Source organism: Odocoileus virginianus, chromosome 10 (assembly GCF_023699985.2).
Source record: "Odocoileus virginianus isolate 20LAN1187 ecotype Illinois chromosome 10, Ovbor_1.2, whole genome shotgun sequence".
NCBI lineage: Eukaryota > Metazoa > Chordata > Mammalia > Artiodactyla > Cervidae > Odocoileus > Odocoileus virginianus.
Window position 1 is genome coordinate 51024672 of NC_069683.1, and position 17284 is coordinate 51041955.

The window sequence follows — 17284 nt, forward strand, 5'->3', positions numbered from 1 at the left end:
TGTAAAGGACAGAGGTTTGAGCCAGTTTCACTTAAAAGGGACTAACTCAGGGGACACCTATATTAAAATTCCATTTTAGCAACTATTGTTCTTTAATTCAGAAGCCAACTCTTTGCCCTCATGGCCACCTGATTCAACCTCTCGTCTCACAACAGAGACAGAGGCACGGAAAAGGGAAGTTTCTTGTCCCCTATCGCTGTCTCAGTTTCTTCACCTATAAAATAGGAGGTTTTGACTTTTAATTTTGTAAAGTTTAACTCACAAGTAAGATCATAAATTCTGCAAGGGCAAGGGTCCCATCTGATAATTGGGATTTCCATGGTATTTAATGAATAGAGGAAGATGGGAAAAGGGGATAGAAACTGACCGTTGAGAAGAAAGGGAGTGATAAACTAACAGCTTACCCTCCTCCTCTAGAAGCATCTTCCCCCTCTTGTTGAACATGGAGTGCTTGAACTGCTCTTAAGGAGAACACCAGTCAATTGGGTGGTAGGTTGAGGATAAGTGAGTTGTTCCTGCTATTACTGATCTTTCTGAAGAGCAATCTAACTAGTGTTTATGATTCTTTAACTCCTTTTCTGTTTTAATGTTCAAGAGCTTTTTTCTGGGATGAGAGAGACAGTAACCTACCAGCAAAGAACTAGTCCTCAACACAGGTTGGAACAAAAGCAATATTAACTCATAATTATATGGGAAGATTTGATATTCAACCCCAACCCTTCCCCAATTCTTCAGATGCTATTAAAATAAAAATTAAAGTTTTTAGTATCATGATTTGGCCAGGAAGGAAGACTTCTTCATTTTTAAATATTAAAAAGCTGGGTTTACAAAAAGCACAAAAACTTCTTTATCCTTCTTTGAATAAATAGGAAATAGAAGGTGATGGTGAGTTTACCTTATAATCTAATATTTAACATTTCTTATGCTAATCTGGCCAAGAGCCTCTGAGTGGTTTATTAAAATTTGCATTTTGTGTATAGACTTAAAAGGGAAAATTTTAATGTATGTATCTATAAAAATAATTATACATATTTTTGTTAAAGAAAATAGGCTGAATTCATCTTCCTGTTTCTCTAGCAATCTCATAAGTGGAGTGTACAAAAGGCAATACTGGGGAGAAGCTTCTTGTTTGGAAGGTTTGACTCAATTTAAATTCCTTGCTGTATAAATGGGCCTTTACTAGAATGGTCTCCAACAAGAGCCAAGTGCGCCCTCTGCTGGCGATCAGAGGACGAAGGAAAGCATTTCCAACTCCAGCGATTCAGGGCAGAAGTTTTGCCTACAAGAAGAGAGAAAGGAGAACTCAGAAATGTTACATCACTGCGTCCACTAGAAAACAGGAACACAGCATAGTGGGGTTTTTCTTTGTAGTAATCTTCCTTAAAAACCTTATCCATAGCTTAAAACACTTGAGCACTGCTGATCTATAAATGGACAGGTATAGCTCTAAGAAAAGATGGTTTGTCTCAAGTTGGTGGGCTCTATCAGAAAGGACAGAGCTCCTGACTGGAGGACCTGAAAATCAGAAAATCAAGAGCTTATTCTAAGGTTCCTTACAAATGCATTCCTTTCTGGTCTCCTTAGGGATATAAGTTCCCCGAGGCTAGGGGCTGTGTCACCTTCAGCATAGCATCCCCAGCCTACCTAAGCCTCATGCCTGGCCCAGAACAGGGGCATAAAAAAATATCTGCCAAATGACTGAATAGCTGTGAAGAAGACTCTGGATTCAAGGTGCTTGTGCTGCTGACTTAGATATTGAGCACATGCAAGACTGGTTTCCCTAGACGTGGCTGGAACCTCCCCATGACATGGTTGAGAGCTTTTGAAGAGCTCTTTTTAAAAATTAATTAGTTTTGGCTGCACTGGGTCTTCATTGCTGTGCAAGGACTTTCTCTAGTTGTGGCAATTGGAGACTCATCTTCCTTGTGGAGCTCCGGCTTCCCATTTCTTGTAAAGCATGGACTCAGTAATTGAGGCATACGGGTTTAGTTGCTTCAAGGAACGTGGGATCCTCCTGGACCAGGGCTTGAACCTGTGTCCTACATTGGCAGGCAGATTCTTAACCACTGGACCACCAGGGAAGTCCCTGAAGAGCTCTTTAAAGAGCTTCCAAAGGCCACACAGCACCATGTGGATCAGCAGCTGCCCTAGAAGGTGTTAATAATACCCAAGTCATCTAAAAGCTGTGAATCACTACACAGGTTACACTACCCCTTCACAAGAATCTTATTTGATATCAATAGTCCTTCAAAATGGTCATCCCCCCTCTTTTATGGAAGGAGCCCTGAGCCTGACAAAGGTGGACTGGTAGTTTCATGGTTTCAATTAAGTCACAGGATGGAAGTTCACACGTGGCCTCTGTCCCCTAACCCAGAGCTTTCCCCACCTCCTCCTAGTCTCTGTAATATTTAATGATCCCCTCACGTTCTACGAGTTGGCTGAGGCCAAAATTAGAGGAGGCAGTCCCAACTTTTAAACATCAGCCATATCATGGACATCTCCTCTTATTACTGGTGACAGCCAGGTGATGGGAATGACGAAGGCTGGCGGGCCGGGCCACTGGCACCAACTGGGTGAACAGCCTTGTAAGTGGCTTCCTCTTCCCTAGTCATCACCCAGGACGTTACATGCCAGCTGGCATCATCCTGCGTCATCCAGGTTTACTCATGGCAAGACTGTGGAACACCTCCCCAAAAAGTAGACGGGAAAACACCTGTGCTGGGTCAGCGGTCAAAGAGATTTGTATAACGAGGGACGAGAGTGACCCCCAGCCAGTGTTTGCTAGTGACTCAGTTGGTCTGTTTGATTTCAGGGAAAGCAAACATACGGCCAAGCAGGCAAATGTTTGCTTAGATCCCAGCTTCACTAGGAGAACAAACCCCAGAGGGGTGTGAGAGCAGGAGGGCTTGCTTCACACATTTATACAAGATGTTCCTCATGTCCAGCAGACACACCCCTACGCAGCCGGCAAGACCCAAAGCCAATGCCAGCTTTCAAAGCACAGGCTCACTCATCTCAGAGCCTTTATCATTCTGAAGTTTAACTGTTTACTGTCAACTCCCCCTAGTGACTCAATTCTTTAAGAGCAGAGGCCATGGGAGACCTCCCTGGTGGTCCAGGGCTAAGAATCCATGCTCCCAATGAGGGGCCTGGGTTTGACCCCTGGTCAGGGAAATAGATTCTGCATGCTGCAACTGAAAACCCTGCATGCTGCAGATGAAGAACAAAGATCCCACATGCCACAACTGCGGCCTGGTGCAGCCAAATAAATAAATAGGTTAATTAACTAATTAATCAATCTAAAAGAACGGACGCCATGACCTTCATCTCTGTATGAAAGAAAAATGTTGTCTCTCAAAGATGAGTTAGAACACAACCCAGAGGCTTTCAAAGTTTTTGATGACAACCTACAGAAATAAATACATTTTACATCGTGATCCAGGAGGAAATATATGTGTGTGTGTGTGTGTGTGTGTGTGAGTTTATATATATATATAAACAGTTCCACAATGGCTCAGCGGTAAATAATCCACCTGCAACGAAGGCATCAAAGGAGATGCAGGTTTGATTTCTGGGTGGGGAAAATTCCCTGGAGGAGGGCATGGCAACCCACTCCAGTATTCTTGCCTGGAGAATCCCATGAACAGATGAACCTGGTGAACTTTGGTCCATGGGGCCGCAAAGAGTCAAACGCAAATGAAGCTACTTAGCACGCATGTGCCATATATATAAACATGAATTTCTGTATCTATTGATATACATGTAGCTTTTAAAAAACTAACACAGAAAAGATCAGGGTGGTATGGCCGTAGACTAAAAAACTAAAACAAACCTTCACAAAATAAGACTATACAAAGTGATGCTACCTGGAGTTTTGTTTTCTAGTTTATTCTGTATTGTTTTTCCAAATGTTTGTTGTGATGCACTAAGTTGATTTTATGATACACGAATGAAAATTGGAATACATTATTTTGAGACAAAGAGAATTGCAGTAAGAGGGACCTATAAGAAACATAAAATTCCCACAAAAGTAGGTCTTGAGACTTATTGATGGCTGGGATGTAGTGACTGATGGAAGACAAAAACTTCCTAAAGAAAAACTTAAAAAGCTGGATTAAATAAGAAAAAAAAGATATCTGTAAAACGATATCAGAGACCTGCAGAATTCTCTTGAACTAATTAGAATTAATGGCCTTCCCTGGTGGCCCAGACAGTAAAGAATCAGCCTGGGTTCGATCCAGTATTCCGTCCACTACCCAGTATTCTTCCCTGGACAATTCAATGGACAGAGGAGCCTGGGGGACTCCAGTCCATGGGGTCGCAAAGAGTCGGACACGACTGACTAACACAGTGGATGCTGACTTGCAGTTTGAGAACTGGAAGTGTAGTTTGATTTCATCTGCCCTGCCTGCCACCCTCCCCCCCTCCATTTTCTGTCTTCTGTATGGAATGCGCCCCCCAGGGGAGAAGGAAGGAATTCTGACTGCGGGATGTATCAAGGAGAGGCAGAGCACGGATAGTGCAAGAAGGAAACAGTGTTGCGCGTATTTCCCTTCCAGCCCCTTGGACTGGGTTTGAGCTCCTATATGCAGAATGGAGTATACAAAATTAACTAGAGAAACCTTATAAAACTTTGAGCACAAGCTAGGCTGCTTCAGGGTTTAGATGAGGAATCTGTACACTACAACCTTTGGGCCAAATCCACCTGTCCACCTGCTTTTGTAAATAAAGTGTTTTTTTGGTTTTTTGACTGCCTCGGGTCTTAGTTGCTCCACCGCATGTGGGATCTTAATTCTCTCACCACTGAGGGAAACTCTCCTCCCATGAATTGCAAGGGGAATTCTTAACTGGACCGCCAGGGAAGTCTCTGTGAATAGAGTTTTATTGGAACACAGCCACATACATTAATTTGCTTATTGTCTCAGGCTGCTTTCTCTATAATTGTAGACTCAGAGTAGTTGTGATCAAGATTCTATGACCTATAAAGTCAAAAGTATCTACTATCTGGCCCTTTGCAGGGGACGTTTGCTGACCCTTGGCATAGATGAGAGAGTTTTCTACCTCTCCTGGAGGAAGCCCGTATGTCTCTGAGGCATCCAGGGCAGAACCCTGGACATGGGCAGGGTTATCTTGCTCAGGACAGCCATGTCATTCCTCCCCCAGGGTTTGCCGGCTACAGACATGGATCAGCAGCAGCACAATCTGAGCAGGAGAGGCTGATCCAGGCGGACTCTGGGTGGGGACCGCTGCTGCAGGCTGCAGTGTGGCCTTCAGAATGTACCTGGAAGCACTGGGGGTCTCACTATGACTACAAAGATGAGAACATGTGAGCCAATTGATGTTGGGTTGCATTTGCATTCTCAGTGCCTGGAGTAGGGGGGATACTAGGAGGGTGCTAAACAAATGTTGGCTGGATATTTTCTTTTTTCGGTTGCCCTGGGTCTTCATTGTGGTGCACAGGCTTCTCTTGTTGCAAATCACAGGCTCTAGAGCTCGGGCTCAGGAGTTGTGGTTCACGGGCTTAGTTAGTTACCTGTGATGTAGAGTCTTCCCAGATCAAGGATCAAATCTGCACTCCCTGCATTGGAAGGCAGATTCTTAACCACTGAACAGCCAGGGAAGTCCATTGAATATTTCTTGAATGAGAAAGGAATTAGTGGCATGCAGTGTAGAGACTGAGTTTTACCACAACGCCTCTGGAAGGCAATGCCAGTAAAGAGCCTGGATGCCAGCATCCCAGAACTGCCATCAATTCTCCTACTTAGAGCTGAAGACATCTTTTCTCAGATACCTTGGCAACTGATATCAAAGATAATAATGATTATAACTAACAATAAATAAATATTGTGTGCTTATCAAGTGCCAAGCATTTATTCCATGTCTTTTATATGTACCAGCTCACTTTTATTCTTTTGATAAGAAATTCTATTTTAATCTCATTTTACAGATAAAGAAACAGACACGGAGAGATTATGTAATTTGTTCAAGGAGAAACAGCTAATAGGTAGCAGAGCCAGAATTTGAAAATGGGATGATCTTTGTAGAAAAAGAAAAGAAAAAATTGGATGCTGAGAGTATCAGAGATGCTAGCTCATTCACTGAACCAGTGAGCTTTCTTCTTTCTTTTCTGCTGTCACCTAAGAATTATTCTCTCATTTAACAAGTCTTTAGGAGTGTGCTCTCTGTCTTCTCTGTTTTCTGTCATTGGTCTAGAGGTGGGCATGTTAGTCTGGTCAGTAAGATGTGGGAAGCCTGCTGGGGTTTCTGAAACAGATTCCCTCCCATGGAAACCCCACTCATAGGCACAGGCAAAGGAGAAAGAGATGTGATGGGATGCTTGACCATGCTGTAAAGCCACCGCTTTCTCTTGCAGGTACCTACCTCTGAGTTTCTTATTTGTGAGATTAATAACCCCTTGTTGTTGAAGCCATTTTTAGCCAGATGTTGTCACGGAGACAGTCTCCATTCCATTATCCTGTTGCAGGGCCTTCATAGCCCTTATCATTATCAGACAGTATCTCATTCGTTGATTAGTTTCCTTATCTTCCTGTCCCACAACTTCCTCTTCCAGAACACAAACTCCCAGAACAGAGTTCTTCCCTCTGCTGTTCACCACTCTGTACCTAGAGCCTAGATCATGTCTGGCCAAACAGCAAGGGAATCCACACATAAACCAAGAAAGAGGCTCACAGTTCAGTGGAAGAAACAGACAAGCATTACAATAAATGTCATCTTAGGGGTAGAGTCACAGAAGACCCATCTGTTCAGGGACTGGGCCTCACAGAGCCTTGGTGGCCAGGCAAGTCTCAGCGTTTCTTCCCCTGGACTTGCATAGATCAAAATAGAAAACCTGTCATTTCAAAACTCAAATTTCTAGGGACTTCCCTGGTGGTCCAGCAATAAGACTCCGTGCTCCCAGTGCAGGGGGCCTGGGTTCGATCAGGGAACAAAGGTCCCACATTCCACAATCAAGCCCACACCCTGCAATGAAGACCTGGTGCAGCCAAAATAAATGATAAAAGAAAGAAAGTGCTATTTTTAAAAAGAGATTGACACTAGGAAATCCTAGTTTCAATCAATTTAAATTTAAGTTAATTTAAATTTCAATCAATTTAAAGGTAGGCTTATGTTTTTGTTTGCAGTTATGCAGATTGAAGCAAGGGCCATCACTTTGCTTGGGGTAGAAGATAACCAGATGCAAATGTTTCAGGAGAAGGCTTGATGTCTATTCTGAGTGGAGGCAGATGGGACGCGTTTGGGAGAGCCCAGTATCCACAGATTTGGTCGTTTGTTTGGGGCCCGGGGTGACTGGTGCTGACTCCTGGGAGCTAAGCGTGTTGCCTTCTGGAAGTAGTTATGTGCAGAAAGGATGCGCAGGCCTGATCTCCCTTCATGCTTATAGGAACAGAGTTGGACTTGGCTTTCTAGATGCAGCCTGGACTGGCCTTCAGGAGGGAATCTCTGGAAGTCATAATCAGGTTAGAATGTGAATGTCCTATGCGATTGAACAATGGGAAATGTCCTGAAAGTGGACCCATTATTTACAACCAAGTAAATAAAAATGTTTTCTTGGACTTCCCTGGTGATTCAGACAGTAATGAATCTGCCTGCAGTGCAGGAGAGCTGGGTTCAATCCCTGGGTCAGGATGATCCCCTGGAGAAGGGCATGGCAACCCACTCCAGTTTTCTTGCCTAGAGAATCCCATGGACAGAGGAGCCTGGCGGGCTACAGTCCACGGGGTCGCAAAGAGTTGACATGACTGAGCAACTAACACACAAATGAAAATGTACGGGTGTTGGACTCCTGTGCCCTGATGTGATTGTCAGAGCACATGGGGCAGGGGGAAGAACTCTCCTTTGTGGGAAGCAGAAGTGTCCTCTGTCAGCAAGCCTAGCAACAGGGAAATCTTAGGGTGAGAAATGAAGATGAGAGAAAGGGGCCTCAGATTGGGGGAGGAAGAAACTCCTTCTCTCTCTCCCTTGGGTAGGAGAAGGCAAACTTTTTCTACAAAGATCCAAATAATAGATATTTTAGGCTTTGCAGACTATATCTGCAGCAGGTATATCCCAGCAGGAAAACAACCATAGACAGTATGTAAATGATGGCCATGGCTGTGTTCCAATAAATTTTACAAAATGGGCAGCAGGCTGGAATTGGCTCCTGCGCCATAATATGTCAACTCTGTTTTAAAGCCTCGGGGTGATGGCCATAGGACCTAGAGAGGATGAGCATGCCATAGGGAGATATGCTAACTCCAAATAGATGCTTGGCAAAAAGCTATGCCAACAGGCTACCTCTCAGGACCCTCTAACCACGTGGCTCTAAGACACTTGTTTCTAATTGTGGCTCTATGATAGTGCCTGTTATTTCTCTCTCTGATTCCTAAACTTCTCTTCAGGTAAAAGTTACAGTGTTGGCTTAGGGTTAATTAAGGGAATTAATGAAGGGTCTACCCCATTCTTGGGACCAAGAGGTGAAAGCGGCAGCTGTTCTCTGACCCTGGGTGGTGCTGACTCCAGTGGACCCTAGAGAAGGACAGGGTCCCCAGAGAAGGCAAGAACTGAAGAACAGAAGTCTATTCCCAGGAAAGAAGAAGGCATCAGGGAATGAAGAGTGAGTAACCGCAGACATTTCTCTGTAAGCAGGTGTGGACTTAAGCCATGATAACTGGGAAGATGAAGGAAAATGAGGTCTTCTTTTGTAACCACAGCAATGAAGCCTGGGCATGCCCATTGGCCAGGCTGGGTCCCCTTAACACCAACACACATGAGGAGCGCAGAGCAGGTGGTCAGCCAACGGTTGCCAGGGAGACTGACCTCTCCAGTCCTATCCGAGGTGAACCATTGGGCCTAAGCCATTAGCCTCTATGCAGCACAATGACTGTGGCAAAGACTGAAGTCAACTGGGCACATCAGAGGAATCGCTTTAACAGTGGTCACAAGGTATCATATCGATGTGCTCAGCTTCTGCCCCACCAAGAAGAAAAGCCCTTCGTTGTCAGCCATGGCAGAAGAGTAACTCTGGGAGATCACCTCAAAGTGTTGGATGGTGTAGCCGGCCTCCCTGACGGCAGTCGCCACTGCCTCCGGGCCCAGACAGAGGCTGGAGAACCCCTGCTCCCCGATCATACAGTAGCTGCTTCTCAGGATATCCACAAGCATCAGGAAGCCCCCCGGCTTCAGCAGGCTGCCGCGGTTCTTAAGGGCCGTGCGGTAGGCAGGGAGGTCTCAGCGTGCTGAGCAGGCAGTTGGCCGGGGGCAGGGGATGGTCCCCAGCGGCCAGCTCTGAGTCACGTCACACTTCAGGACCTGCTTGACTGTCCGCCTCAACTTCTCCTCCTTCTCTGGCCCCTTGACTCTGAAACACACAAACCAACATACATGGGTGACCACCCCACTTGTGGGGACTCCAGATCTCTCAAGTCAGGTACGAAAATGGCGATGCTATCCCAAATGTTATATCCTTAGGAGCACCCCTGTTGTAAAAACAGAGGAAGAAGACATTCTGGTGTCTGAATGTGACCATACTACCTTGTGGTGGGTTAGATCTTTTTAGGAAGTAAATAAGAATATAGAAATAATAATCAAAATACTTAGCTGCTTGCTTCTACAATGAATGAACTGTCCCCATGAAGTGGAAATTCTTCTTCCACTGCTTAGAATAATGCCTGGATCATTTTATCATCATCATCATCATCATTATTGCGTTTGTCCCCTCTGCCAAACTGTAAGGAGTGGCTGTTTGACCCGCACATATCAGATTGTTGTCATTTTTCAGTCACTCAGCCATGTCGGACTCTTTGAAACCCCATGGACTGCAGCACACCAGGCTTCCCTGTCCTTCACCATCTCTCGGAGCTTGCTCAAACTCACATCCATTGAGCCGGTGATGCCATCCAACCATCTCATCCTCTGTCATCCCCTTCTCTTCCCACCTTCAGTATTTCCCAGCATCAGGGTCTTTTCTAATGAGTCAGCTCTTTGCATCAGGTGGCCAAATTATAGGAGCTTCAGTTTCAGCACCAGTCCTTCCAATGAATATTCAGAACTGATTCCTTCAGGATTGACTGGTTTGACTTTCTTGCAGTTCAAGGGACTCTCAGGAGTCTTCTCTGACACCACAGTTTAAAAGCATCAATTCTCAGCCTTCTTTGTGATCCAACTCTCATCCATACATGACTACTGGAAAAACCATAGCTTTACCTATACACACCTTTGTTGACAAGTAATTGCTCTGCTTTTTAATATGCTGTGTAGGTTTCTCATAGCTTTTCTTCCAAGGAGCAAGTGTCTTTTAATTTCACAGCCGCAGTCAACACTTGCAGTGATTTTGGAGCCCAAGAAAATACGGTTTGTCACTGTTTCCATTATTTCCCCATCTATTTGCCATCAAGTGATGGGACTGGATGCCATGATCGTAGTCTTTTGAATGTTGAGTTTTAAGCCAGCTTTTTCACTCTCTTCTTTCACCTTCACCAAGAGGTTCTTTAGTTCTTCTTCACTTTCTGCCATAAGGGTGGTGTCATCTGCATATCTGAGGTTATTGATATTTCTCCTTGTAGTCATGATTTCAGCTTATGCTTCATCCAGCCTGGCATTTTGCATGATATACTCTGCATATTAATTAAACAAGCAGAATGACAAATATACAGCCTTGATGTACTCCTTTCCCAATTTTTAACCAGCCCATTGTCCATGTCCGGTTTTAACTGTTGCTTTTTGACCTGCCTACAGGTTTCACAGGAGGCAGGCAAAGTGGTCTGATATTCCCATCTCTTTAAGAATTTTCCACAATTTGTTGTGATCCACACAGTCAAAGGGTTTAGTATAGTCAATAAAGCAGAAGTAGATGTTTTTCTAGAATTTTCTTGCTTTTTCTATGATCCAATAGATGTTGGCAATTTGATCTCTGGTTCCTCTATCTTTTCTAAATCCAGTTTGAACACCCGGAAGTTCTCAGTTCACATACTGTTGAAGCCTAACTTGGAGAATATTGAGCATGACTTTGCTAGCGTGTGAGATGAGTACAATTGAGTGGTAGTTTAAACATTCTTTGGCATTGGCTTTCTTTGGGACTGGAGTGAAAGCTGACCTTTTCCAGTCCTGTGGCCACTGCTGAGTTTTCCAAATTTGTTGGCATATTGAGTGCAGCACTTTCACAGCATCATCTTTGAGGATTTGAAATAGCTCAACTGGAATTCCATCACCTCCACTAGCTTTGATCATAGTGGTGCTTCCTAAGGCCCACTTGACTTCACACTCCAAGATGTCTGGCTCTGGGTGAGTGATCACACCATCATGGTTATCTAGGTCATGAAGATCTTTTTTGTATAGTTCTTCTGTGTATTCTTGCCACCTCTTCTTAATATCTTCTGCTTCTGTGGGTCCATACCATTTCTGTCCTTTATTGTGCTCATCTTTGCATGAAATGTTCCCTTGGTATCTCTAATTTTCTTGAAGCAATCTCTAGTCTTTCCCATTCTATTGTCTTCCTCTATTTCTTTGCATTGTTCACTTAGGAAGGCTTTCTTTTCTCTCCTTGCTATTCTTTGGAACTCTGCATTCAGATGGGTATATCTTTCCTTTTCGCCTTTGTCTTTTACTTTTCTTCTTTCTTCAGCTATTTGTAAGGCCTTCTCAGACAGCCATTTTGCTTTTTTGTACTTCTTTTCTTGGGATGGTCTTGATCACTGCCTCCTGTACAGTGAACATTATGAACTTCCATCCATAGTTCTTCAGGCGTTCTGTCAACCAGATCTAATCCTTTGACTCTATTTGTCACTTCCACTGTATAATCGTAAGGGATTTGATTTAGGTCGTACCTGAATGGCCTAATGTTTTTCCCTACTTTCTTCAATTTAAGTCTGAATTTTGCAATAATGAATTCATGGTCTGAGCCAGTCAGCTGCCTGTCTCATTTTTGCTGACTGTATAGAGCTTCTCCATCTTTGGCTGCAAAGAATATAATCAATCTGATTTCGGTATTGACCATCTAGTGACGTCCACATGTAGAGTCTTCTCTTATGTTGTTGGAAGAGGGTGTTTGCTCTGACCAGTGCGTTCTCTTGGGAAAACTCTGTTAGCTTTTGCCCTGCTCCATTTTGTACTGCAAGGCCAACCTTGCCTGTTACTCCAGGTATCTCTTGACTTCCTACTTTTGCATTCCAGGAAATATTGGATTTAAATGCTGAAACAGTATCTTTGTAGTAGCTGCTGATCCACATGGGAGTCATCCATAACTATTTGTAGAAACTGTTGATCATACCACACAACTGTGACTGGGGCCCTTTTAGAGAGATGAGAATGCCTGGTTTCCATTCTCAGGCTCCAAAAAGTGCTGCAGATAGGGAGTATGTTTCCTGATGAAGATAGTTTTCTTAGCCTTGTGAGGAATCCTTCCTTTTCTGCCAAGTCAATGGGGTTTCTTGAGAGGAAATTCATTAATGAAAGGTGAGAATCAAGGGTAGGAGGTAGAATTGGTGCCTCAGATCCCTTTGGAATTTATTAGTGGAGGAATGAAGGAACAAACTAACCAATGAACAACATTAAATAACACAGATTGCACAAGAGAAACTCGAGAAAGGAAACCAACAAAGGAGGAAGAAGTAGCAGAAAATTAGAGGTAAGAGAAAGGAAAGAAACACTGAGGATGTCAAGTGCCCAGAAGGCCACTGAGCCTAAACAGTAGGAGTGATGACCAGGAATCCATCCCTCCGAGGAAGGTAATCAAGAAAGCACTGGGTGCAAATCCAGGCTTACAGGCAAAGAACACATGGCCACTGGCTCCAGGAGAAGCTGGCCACTGGGGCAACAAGACTTGATGGAGAGAACAGAGGATGGCCCAAGATAAGAGTAAGCGAGACAGAGATTTACAATGGGATCATTTTTCATGCGGAAAAGTTGATTGTTTAAATAAAACTTGGAGATTTACCTCCAGTGAGAATGATTTCAGATAATAGCAATTAGTTATGGACATTGTAGTTAAATATTTAGTTAAGATCCTAATCCCAGCATGTATAATCAGTTATTTACAAGCATCCTTTAATTGTGTTATAATTTTCCATTTAAGAAGATTAAATTTTCTTAAATTTTCCATTTAAGAAGATTAATAACAAGCATATGAAAAGATGCTCAATATTGTTGACATCAGAGAAACAAAAATCAAACCATTAGCTATCACTTCACACCCACTAGGATAGCTATAATAAGAAAGATCAATAATAACCAAGTGTTGGCAAGGTTATGGGGAAACTGAAATCTACGTACACTGCTGGTGAGATGGTAAAATGGTTCATTTTATATGTGACTGTTTTTACTTTGGAAAACAGTGGAATTTCCAAAATAATTGTCTTAACATAAAGATTTAACATGGCCCAGGAATTCTACTCATAGAATCATCCCCAAGAAAATGAAAACATGTGTCCACACAAAACCTTGTCCATTAGCAGCATTATTCATAATAGTCAAAGATGGAAACAACCCAGATGCCCATCAACTTACGAATAGATAAATAAAATGTGGTCTGTCTACACAATGCAGTATTATTTAGTGTGCTCAGCTATGTTCGACTCTTTGCAACCCCATACTGACTGTAGCCTGCCAGGCTTCTCTGTCCATGAGATTTCCAAGAATGCTTGCCATTTTGTCCTCCAGGGGATCTTCCTGACCCAGGAATCAAACCTGTGCTTCTTATGTCTCCTGAATTGGTAGGTGAATTCTTTACCCCTAGGGCCATCAGAGAAGCCATATATATACACACACACACACACACACACACACACACACACACACACTTACAATGGAATATTATTCAGTAATAAAAAGGAATGAACAGCTGACACAGGCTACAACATGGAAGAATGTTGAAAACATAATGCTCAGTGACAAAAGTCAGACACAAAAGGCCACCTGTCATACGATTCTTTTTATATGAAACATCTAGAAAAAGGGACTCTGTAGAGACTGAAAGCAGGCCAGGGGTTGCTAGGCACTGAGTGGACTCAAGGAAAAAGGGGAGTGATTGCTGATATGTAAAGGGTTTCTTTGGGGAGTTATGAAATGTTCCAAAATTTTGCTGAGGACTGTGCAATTCTGTGAACATACAAAGAACTATTGAATTGCACACTTTGCAAAAGTGAATTATATCTTATGTGAATTTCACCTCAATAAAGCTGTTCTATTAAAAGAGAGAGTGGAGAGGACTTCCCTGGTGGTCCAATGGTTGAGAATCTGCCTTCCAATGCAAGAGGTACTGATTCGATCCCTGGTCTGGGAACTGAGATTCCACATGCCGTGGGGCAACTAAGCCCACGTGCTATAACTACTGAGCCCACGTACCGTAGAGCCCAAGAGCCTCAACTAGAGAGAAGCCCATGAGCCTTTAGGAAGAGCTTGTGAGCTGCAGAAAAGATCCGACATGCCACCACTAAGACCCAGTACAACCAAATAAATAAATATTTTTAGAAAGAGAGAAGCTTAGCAAGATATTACTTTCAGGGAATTCCTACCAACCAACTAACTGAGATACACAAGGAATGATAAATACCTGTGATTGGGTCTACCAATGGGTAGAAATGATAGTAGGGTGACCAATTTGCCCCAACCAGTCTAGACTTATCTGTTTTTTTTTAACTGAAAATCCCACGTCCTGGGAACCTGTCTCAGTCCTGGGCAAACCAGGAAAGGTTTATCATTCTAAAACTAAGGAAACCAGTTACAAAGCTGTCACCCCACCTGATAAAATGTGGATGATTTGACAGAGCATTTTAAGAATAAAAAAAAAAATTCCAAAAGTATGGACATCTGTGTGAAACATGGCTTTGAAGAGGTAGATTAATCTAGAATATGAAAAATTCAAATAACCTACCTGCACCTACGGATAACTTAAGTGTATGCAAAAAGAAGTGACAACACAGTGTTCTTTTGAATGGGTCTAAAGATGATGCTGTCTATTAGAAATGATTTGGTAATTTGTATTTAAGTGATTATATCAGAGGCGGGTTGGACCTCTGGGCCCAGTTGTGTATGAAGCTATTTTAAAAACAAAAGTTGCCACAGAACTAGTACTTGCCAGTCAGATGATGATGGAAATTGTTCCCAAACTGTGAGACACACTGTGAAGTCTGGAAAACTCACAGAGAAGGTGCCAATTTGAGAGGGAAATTTGTTAGGAACACCCACTGTCGTGGATACCTGCTTGTCCTCGGATGTACTGCAAACACTGCTGAACTCAGTTGCCAAGGCAGTCAAGTAAAGATTACACCTCAGGGCTCCTCCGGGCCCGCGATCCACCTGCAGTGAAATGGACTCGCCTGGAGACGCAGGCAATTACCACTCAGCCTCATATTTAGCTCAAGGGGCAGGGAATAAACATACACCAGGAAAACGTGAGGCAGTTTTACAGAAAGCTAACAGCCATGTGACCATTTTTCTAGTTCTAAAGATCTAGTCTTTCAAAGGAATCAATATGCAAAGGAAAAAAAAAAAGCACCAATTTCCTCTGTAAGTATGCTGCCTATAAAAGCCTGAAGGAGTTGGGGAGGAAGCAGGGAGGAAAGGATAAATCGGGGACTCCTGGGAAGAACACTTTGCAAGAATGTCTTTCTAGACCCCAGGTAGTTATCCTGAGATTTAGAGCAGGTTCCTCCTGCCCTGACTCTGCAAGGCAAGAGGTGAATCAGAATGCCCTGGACAAACTGTTTTCGATTCCATTTACCTCTCCAAGCCCCATCCCCAGAGATTCCAGCAGGCCCTCCTAAGGGGAAGTCATCAAGGCGCATAAAGGAAATAAAAAGCTAAATCAGCTTAGATGTCAATGTGAGAATTTAAGAGCAGGGACTAAACCCTGGGAACCCTTCAGTACAGGCCATAGCTGCATGCGGCAGGAGGAAACCTCCAGAAAGCAAAATACATGCAGTCACTTCATTTATCAATATGTTTTGACCTCCTATTGTGTGCCAGGAAGAGCGCTGGGCAGAGGGGACCCAGGGTGGAATGAATGAGAAACAAATCCTATCCTCAGGAAGATTAGTCTGGAGGAAGAAGCATCCAGTGATCTTCCACAAAACTGAGAGTATCTGTGATAAGTGCTAGGGAGGAGGGACCCAAGGCAGTAAGAGAAGAAGGCTGGGGGCTTGACTCCATCTGGAGCATCAGGGAGAGCTCTGCCTGGAAGGAATCAGGTGAGCAGAGAAACAGAGGATAAATAAGTAAGAATGAAAGGGGCAAACGAGATGAGGATGGAGGAGGATATTCCAGGGAGGAAATAGCACATGTAAAGGCCCTGGGGTGGGAGGAGACACAGAAATGAAACCACCAGGTCCGGCTGAACCTCAGGTAACGAAGCAGAGCAGAGCAGACTGGGAGGCCAGACAGTGAGCTCCCAGGTGATACGGGAGCTGCTAGTCTGGGAATCACAAGGCACGCGCCCGACTTGACAAGGCCTCACGGACCATGTTAGCAATTTTGCTTTTTATCCTGAAAGCCATGGGGAGATGTTAAGGTGTGCTAAGGAGGGGAGAGATATGATCAGATTTACATTTTGAGGCAATCAATTTGAGACAAGAGTAGAGGTGGGTGTTCAGTTAGGAAGTAGAGAATGGTAGCACAGACCAAGAAAACAGCCTGTGCATTGCAAAATATTGGGGGTGGGGGAGGAAATGTACTGGTCTGAGAGGAACTCAGGCAGTGAAGTGGACAGAGCTTGGTGCTGGCCATGAAACATGACTGATGGGGAAAGGACAGGATTGGCCTCCAGGCTTCCGGCTTCTCCAATTAATTATATGATGGGGCCATTCATAGAGCTAATACGAGAGATGAAACAGATTTGGGGACAATCACAGCTCTATTCAGGCAGGCTGAGTTTGAGATATTTTGACATACATGAGTAGAAATAGTTTACCTTTGAAGGAAATGGCCAGTTGAAGGTTTTTCAACCTGTCCTGTTAATTTCCCCCAAGAGAGAATGCAGTGAGAGTCCTCATTTAAGACAAAGACATACCTATAAAAGGCAGAAGCTTGCCCTAGATATCCCTGAGACAATTGTCATGACCATCAAGACCTTGATTTTGAGAAGAATGTCAGTCTTTTATGAGATATTAAAATACAGAGATGCTTTGGGATAGAGGCAGTTTGGGTTTCCCCTGTGGCTCAGATGGTAAAGAATCTGCCTGTAGTGTGGGAGACCTGGGTTTGATCGCTGGGTTTGGGAAGATCCTCTAGAGAAGGAAATCGCAACCCACTCCAATATTCTTGCCTGGAGAACCCCATGGACAGAGGAGCCTGG

General features: G+C 43.7%; 1 protein-coding gene across 1 annotated transcript in view; it reads right to left on the minus strand.

Annotated features, from left to right (window-relative positions):
- Positions 1-8562: 8562 nt before the first annotated feature.
- Positions 8563-17284, minus strand: part of LOC110124297 (nicotinamide N-methyltransferase-like) — a 28922-nt gene continuing 20200 nt past the window's right edge. Inside the window, 1 exon segment of the mRNA XM_070472807.1 lies at positions 8563-9358. Within this exon segment, the coding sequence (XP_070328908.1) occupies positions 8947-9358 (412 nt within the window). The 3' untranslated portion in view covers positions 8563-8946.